General features: G+C 39.0%; 1 protein-coding gene across 1 annotated transcript; it reads right to left on the bottom strand.

Moving 5' to 3' along the window:
• Positions 1–1,305: 1,305 nt before the first annotated feature.
• Positions 1,306–6,489, bottom strand: LOC588537 (heat shock 70 kDa protein IV-like). Its single transcript, XM_030998252.1, has 2 exons — positions 6,054–6,489; positions 1,306–3,129 (listed from the first exon to the last, which is right to left on the bottom strand). The coding sequence occupies exons 1-2, from the start codon at positions 6,239–6,241 to the stop codon at positions 1,446–1,448; spliced, it is 1,872 nt and encodes a 623-aa protein (XP_030854112.1). The 5' UTR covers positions 6,242–6,489; the 3' UTR covers positions 1,306–1,445.
• Between the last annotated feature and the right edge of the window lie 1,465 nt (positions 6,490–7,954).

Raw genomic sequence — 7,954 nt, 5'->3', positions numbered from 1 at the left:
CATTTTTTTACAAAAATATCTCTAAAAATGGGTCAATTTAAGTTCCAAAATTTCTAAAATTTTAGGGGGTTTGCATGGCCAACACCCGTCAAAAATTGTCAAAAATGGGCTTGTATTTCGCGAAAAAACCCTAAAATGGGTACCCTTTTCTGCCAAAATGACCCTTAAAAATGTAGGAAAAATTGAGCGGCTAACCCCCACCCGAACCAAATCTGAGTACCCCCCCCCCCCCTATAGCCTTTCTCTTCATCTCTTTGGTCCACTCCTTTTGACATCAATAATTATGTAGGAGCTCTGACTTTTTCTTTTCCCCTTTCAAAATACCATCTACGATAAAGTTCAGATAATACTGTACGATGTACAAATTTTTTTCCTTTGTTTATCAAATCAGTAATAAACTTTATTCACTATATCATATAATGTTTCATAAACATTTTCTATAAATACTAATTTTGATAACAAATAAAACTACTAATATGGTAATCTTTAAAATGAATGAATATATTTATGTATTTAGATATGCAATGTTCTGAAATAGGCATAATGCTGTGAACTTATATTTCCTTAACAAATGCTGCTAAATGGTACATGTACTAAGAAGATTGTCTCGTTGGGTAATCGTGTGTGTGTGTGTGTGTGTGTGTGTGTGTGTGTAATTGGGTTTGTACAGACGTGTATCAATCAGATATGATTATTTACGTCTGGGGACTGACTTTTAACGTCACCATCCAAAAGACATGACTCAGTTTCGAACCTGCGTCCTCGGCTGAATCAGTTTGTAACTTCCACTGTTAGCTGGATTACAGGCGAACGCCACAACGCCTAGTTATGGCGTGGAATCTCTCTTTTTTTTTAAACAACAAAGTTAATGCATGAGGCAACTCGTTCAGATTCAGTTGATACACAATACAACCCAGACGCAGATTATGTAAATCAAATAATCAATAATCTGTTTTTTATGACTAATTATTCTCATTGCCCTCTTTTGTAGTAACAATAATTTATCCTGTTGATTTTTGGAGGAGTTGCCCCATGCTAACATCCCATAATTCAAATATTGAAGGATAAGGGTACTATGCAATTTAAGCAGTATATTGGAAGGAAATGTCATTTTTAGTTAATTACTCCAACATTTTTTAGAGCAACCTAGATGAAAGGTGGATATACTCTGCCATGGGGTTGCTATACAAATACATTAAAGGAGAAAAAGTACTAAAATGACTAGTCATCTAGAACATTAATTGAATAAGATAAACAGTTATTTTTCTAAAGCATAATAACAAAAATATAATATGATATAAAATATATTTTTGGATCTGATTTGTCAAAGTTAAGGTTAAAATTACACTTGGCCCGACATGTGAAAGGAATTCCATGATGATGGCTGTAATTTAATCCATCTCATCAATAGTAGGCCCACCACTGCCTGATAACGATGAGTTGGCTTATTGTCCCGGGTGACCTGAGTTACTGCCTGCGTGTAACTTAGCCATGATGGGAGAGCATGTCTTCTGCAATTCTTTCAACTTGAACGACAATTCTTCCTTCTTTGCCAAAGAGTTGTTATCCATCCAAGTGATGACGTCATCAAATGCTTTTATTACGAATTCCTTGTCGCTGGAGCTGACCTGGCGCTCTACCGATGCGTCATTGATTGCGGACTTGACGTTGTAGGCAAAGCTCTCGAGTTGGTCCCTGGCCGCGATGCGTTCTCGCTGAGCATCATCTTCGGCCTTGAATCTCTCGGCATCGTTGATCATGCGCTCGATTTCGTCTTTAGATATCCTTCCTCTGTCGTTGGTGATGGTGATCTTGTTGCTACGACCCGTGCTCTCGTCCTTGGCAGTGACGTGCATGATGCCGTTGGCGTCGATGTCGAAAGTGACTTCGATCTGAGGGACGCCCCGAGGTGCAAGAGGAATACCGGAAAACTCAAACTGGCCAAGTCGATTGTTTTCTTTGGTCATAGCTCTTTCTCCTTCGAAAACTCTGATATCTAAGGCAGGCAGGTTGTCCGCAGGAGTAGTGAAGGTCTCGGCAGCCTTTGTAGGGATGTTTGTGTTCCTTTCAATGAGCTTTGACATCACACCTCCTGTTAATTCAATGCCAAGAGAGAGAGGGGTCACATCGACTAGAAGAACATCTTTGATTTCTTCGCTCTGGTCGCCAGAGAGGATGGCAGCTTGGACAGCAGCACCATAGGCAACAGCTTCATCAGGATTGATAGACTTGTTCAGATCCTTTCCGTTGAGGAATTCCTGGAGGAGCTTCTGGATCTTCGGGATTCGTGTTGATCCACCTACAATTACCACGGTGTCAATCTTGTTCTTGTCGATTTTAGCATCACTGATGGCCCTCTCCACTGGCTGCAGACTCTTTTTGAATAGATCTGAACACAGCTCCTCGAATCGTGCTCTGCTGACACTTGTTGAGAAGTCGATACCTTCGTAGAGTGAGTCAACTTGGATGTTTGCTGTAGTACTGCTTGACAGTGTTCTCTTTGCTCGCTCTGCTGCTGTTCGGAGGCGACGGAGCGATCTTGGGTTGGACCTCATGTCTTTCCTATGCTTTCGCTTGAACTCCTCAGCAAGATAATCGACTAGTCTATCATCGAAGTCTTCTCCTCCGAGATGAGTGTCACCGGCTGTCGACTTCACTTCGAAGATATCATCACCAATGACCAGGATCGAGACATCGAACGTACCACCACCGAGATCGAAGATGAGGACATGTTGCTCCCCCTTCAGCTTCTTATCGAGTCCGTAGGCGAGGGCGGCAGCGGTGGGCTCGTTGATGATTCTGAGGACGTTGAGGCCAGCGATCACACCTGCGTCCTTCGTCGCCTGTCGCTGTGCATCGTTGAAGTAAGCGGGAACAGTGATGACGGCATCAGTGATCTTCTTGCCAAGATAAGCCTCAGCTGTCTCCTTCATCTTGATCAAGACCATCGAGCTAATTTCTTCTGGAGCCAATGTCTTCTGTTCTCCTATGTACTCTGCCAGTAGCATTGGCTTGCCTCCTTTATTGATGACGGTGAAAGGCCAGTGCTTCATGTCTGATTGCACATTGTCATCTGTGAATGTCCTCCCAATAAGACGTTTGGCATCGAAGATTGTGTTCTTGGGATTCCTGTAACGATAATAAATAAGAATAGGTTATTGTCACATAATGTCCCTGTTGATACATAGCTTAAATGGATAGTTGAGTTCTGTTGCAGAGGGCGCTACACAAAATATTTTTTGTGAGATAATGAAAAACCGAGTGTCAAATTTGAAAGAACATAATATTTAAATGTCAAAATCATCTTTGTTTAATCAAAATCGGTTCAGAGACGGCTAAAATATAACGATTTCTAATACTTGTGTACCACCACAAATATTAGATATTTGAAAAATTTGAAAAAACCGTTGAAAAAAAAACGAAATAACGCCTTTTACGTCATATTTCAGCCAATGCCGATGTTGGCTTTTTTGTTGGAATTTTCGTCTTGCTTATATTACCCACAATTAGCCGGCTCATGTATTGTTATTTTTAATTAAATAATTAATTAACGGTCACCGTGTTTTTGAAAGTGGAGCTGAATTGGTATGATCGTATTGGCTAAATTTCACACATTTTGGGGTCTAAATTTACCTTCATAGCAATTTTAGGTTCTAAAAGGGCACTATGAATGTCATAGATTAGAATAAGAGCAATAACCATGCACTTTGGAGGCATTTGCGGTCTGAAAACAGAACTCAACTATCCCTTTAATTACACAAGCATAGGTCGTTGAAAGTACACTGTTGGTCATAATGGTGGAATAATTATTTTTACCCCAGTTTAGGGAAGGATTTAAAAAAATTATTTATTTCTAATAGATCTAGATAATGGCATACATTCTCAGATTTTATTGAATATTGATTTGCGAGTGTTTCTTTTGCGTGACTGCTAAATCATATGTGTGCTACTATGCTAATCAGCTAGGGAACCTACGTCCTTAAATCATAATTGACAGTAATGAGGATTAATGCCTCACAAAAGGGCACTTATATAGCTGATCGACACGATTTTTATCCTGGGGCCTCACAGTAACGAGGCCATTACTTAGCCCCTGAATCATGACTGTACGCAGTGTTTGCTAGGGTACGCGGCCGCCCCCACAAATCCCCCAAAACGAAGAAAATGCAATAAATTGTCAAAAATTCATTGCAATTTCCCCCCGCCCCCAACAGGAAAAATTTCTCTGTGTGGCCATGCCTTGAACCATAATGCATGGCCCTACAGAGGAATTTTTCCTGTTGGGGGCCGGGGGAAAATGCAATGAATTTTTGACAATTTATTGCATTTTCTTCCTTTTGGGGGATTTGTGGAAGGGGCCGCGTACCCTAGCAAACACTGCGTACAGTCATGATTCAGGGGCTAAGCAATGGCCTCGTTACTGTGAGGCCCCAGGATAAAAATCGTGTCGATCAGCTATATATCAGTGCCCTTTTGTGAGGCATTAATCCTCATTACTGTCAATCATGACTTAAGGACGTAGGTCCCTTAGCTGATTAGCATAGTAACACACATATGATGAAGCAGTCACGCAAAACAAATACTCGCAAATTAGTATTCAATAAAATCTGAGAATGTATGCCATTATCTAGATCTATTAGAAATAAATAATTTTTAAAAATCCTTCCCTAAACTGGGGTAAAAATAAATATTCCACCTTTATGACCAACAGTGTACATCAGTGTAAGTAGCAGCGCATGTTTTACTATCCAATCAAATAATAAGTAATTACAGTAATATATTATAAGAAATGCACAGAATTTAGAACCAGAAATGGAAATATGATACTAGAAAGAATATATATTTATACACTGTACAAAAATACTTGATTTATTTTCTAATTGAACGAACATTATGATTACAGGCGACATGCAGGTCTGGAGAGAATCAAACTAAGCAGATTTGAATTTTGAAATGAAAAATGAAAAAAATCAAACACGTTTTTGCTCCCTGTTCCCTGTTAAACTCTTCACTCGACACTTTCAAATTACCAACTGCATGGTCACCTTTTTTTGTAGATTAACACCTCGCAAGTCGTGAGATTCTTGTTTATAAAAAGATGTTTTAATTTGTCCACCCGTCATTGAAATTATATCTTATTCAATAAAAGTTTTAGATAAACGATTGTTTAAACATAGAAAATGTTAGATGCTGCTTACAATTATCGGCTTGCATGGTGATGTTGATATACATGCTTACGGTTGCACCATGTGAGAGGGGGAAAGGATAGGGGAGTCCTGGAAAGGACTGTCGGTCTTTCTTTCTTGAGGGTACGGTGTGTGTAGTACCGAAAAGGACTTTTGGTAATCTTTTTCGAGCTTATAATTCTAAAGATGTATAGCGCCGGTTGGAGAGGATGGGCAGTAGGAGGGGCTCGACGTTTCGAACAGGTTGACTATCCGTCGTCAGAAGTGCGGAATAGTAAACAAATATACCATGGTTTGAACATATTTGTGGCTTACACCCAGGAAATATGTTCAAACTATCGAAATTTCTCCCAGGAAGCATTACATTTATTTACAAAAATATACCATGCACTGAGAGGCTCTTGTTGAAATAATAGATCGAGGTGGCTGGAATAGCACTATTTTCTGAGGGGTGTAGCCCCGAAGAAAATAGTGTTTTTTTTTGTCGCCGAGGAATCCATAATTTCACTAGTGGCTTGAAATAGTGCATGATATATTTGTTTTATATTTTTCAAACCAACCTTATGTATTAAATATCAATACTAATGTTTACTGTCACTGAAGTTGTGTATAGTGCAGGTGCTCTGGCTGGTGAGAGCAGCGCAGACGGACATACCGCGACCGCGCCCGATAGCACATAGATCTTGATCGATCGCATATGTATGACGTCACCCATGGTATAGTACTATGGTATAGTGCACTATACCATGGATGACGTCACGGTTACATCATAGCAATGTTATGTTGGGGTCACGTGATGCTCTGTTAAACAATCACTGGACAGGATTTCATTGATCAAAAATATAAAAAATGTTGTAATAAACTTACATTGCCACCTGATTCTTTGCAGCATCACCGATCAATCTTTCTGTATCTGTGAAGGCAACATAACTAGGTGTGGTTCGGTTTCCTTGATCGTTAGCAATGATCTCTACCTTCCCATTCTGAAAGACCCCAACACAAGAATAGGTGGTACCCAGATCAATTCCAATCGCTGGTGCTTTTCCTGGTGCCATTTTATTGTTCTTGTATAAGTTTTTGATGAAAAAACTGTTTCAAAATGTAAAGTTCTCACTGATTAAACCGTCTGCAAATATCTGCGTATCTGTTTAACAACTATAAGCAGGAATTCTGGGCTCAAAGTGTTCAAACAGCTGTAGAAATAAAACAAATATCGTAGAAGAATTTTCCTGTTGAAAATATCAGTCTTCTTTTCTCTCGGAGAGTCACCAAACACCGCGTCTAGAGCAGCTTCCAGTCAGAGAAGCTTCGCGAATGAACACAATTTATAAGATAGAAAAATAATAAACAACAAGGCTGCGATTGCAAAGAAGGGAAGTGGGAAAAACCCAGCTTGTTCTCGAACGTCCGCGGTGACACGACTAGTATTGTGACGTTATAGTAGACTGTGCTCTCTTCTCGCCATATATTATGCGACGTGCATAATACTAAAAACACGTCACAAGCAAACATTAATAGATAACAGTCTGTACGTTGTATGGTGGACAAGAAAAGAAATCAATCTGTACCACTGTGACAGAAGCCCACAGGGAACATGTCATTTATTATCTAGGTAGTTATTCTACTGACTTATTCATTTTTCTAAATAAATCGATTCATTAATTTCTGCAAAATTGTATAGTTATTAGAAAGAAATAAGAACAGGCCTATTAAAGTAAAGAATGGCTGACTAGAATTTCAAATATGAATAAAATACTTGTCTATACCCCCTCCCTATCTCTCTCGCGCGCTCTCTCTCTCTCTCTCTCTCTCTCTCTTTTTCACCCAGAACACCTAACACTATCTCACATTCCCCTATTCGCTCTCTTTCTCTCTATCCCTCTCTGTGTCTCTCATTGTCACGTTCTGTTTCAGTATATTGATCTCAGTTGAACACAAGTGACATGTGCCACATCAAAAAAAAATCTTACCTCCTCTCTATCTGTCTCTCTTGTCTGTCTGTCTCTTTCTCTCTCCTTCCTCGTCTCTCTATTTCTCACCTTTCTATCTCTCTATCTCAACTCTTCTTCATTATCTCTCTTATCACAATCTCTTTTCCATCTGTCTTTATACCTCTCTTCTCTCCCTCTCCTCCGTCTCCCCTCCCCCTCTTTATCTCCCCCCTCTCTCTCTCTCTCTCTCTCCCTCTCTCTCTGCAGTCTCCCTCTTCTCCTGACCGTTCCACTCCTTTTGACATCCATAATAATATAGATACTCTTCTATTTCTTTCCCTTTCCAAAAATACCATCCATCATAAAGTCCAGAAAATACGATGTACAAGTTTTGTCCTTTTCTTATAAAAATTGATAAGTAATTTACTTTATTCACTTTAGCATAATTTATACACTTTATAAATAATAATTTGATAACAAATCAAACTACTTATATGGTAAACTTTAAAATAAATTTACTTTCTGAACAATCACTGTTCTTGACGGCCCAGATATTTGCTCGTGGCTTGATCGACATAGAGCAACATATATTATAGGTACATGCACTCCGTCATGGCGTCGATATATAAATACAAAAACAGGTTTTTAAAAAACGTACTAAAATGACTAGTAATCTGGGATATCATTCGAATAAAATGAATAGGTTTTTGTATATTGTAACGAAAATTTCGCCAGTACAAACAGTTGATGTAAAATTAACTTACATTAATGAGCCACATAGTAATTCTTATAAGATAATGTAAAACATACATTTGGGATCTGATTTGTCAAATTCAA

The sequence above is a fragment of the Strongylocentrotus purpuratus genome, unplaced genomic scaffold, assembly GCF_000002235.5.
Source record: "Strongylocentrotus purpuratus isolate Spur 01 unplaced genomic scaffold, Spur_5.0 spur5_scaffold_4, whole genome shotgun sequence".
Lineage (NCBI taxonomy): Eukaryota > Metazoa > Echinodermata > Echinoidea > Camarodonta > Strongylocentrotidae > Strongylocentrotus > Strongylocentrotus purpuratus.
Note: the sequence above shows the minus strand (reverse complement) of the source record. Positions and strands in the feature narration are given on the sequence as shown.

What these genes read in the sequence shown, in the direction of transcription:
- LOC588537 (XM_030998252.1), bottom strand. Translation starts at nt 6,241, where the DNA reads ATGGCACCAGGAAAAGCACCAGCGATTGGAATTGATCTGGGTACCACC. An exon ending in GCAAAGAATCAGGTGGCAAT is followed by an intron (nt 3,130 to 6,053) that starts GTAAGTTTATTA and finishes TTATCGTTACAG; the next exon opens with GAATCCCAAGAACACAATCT.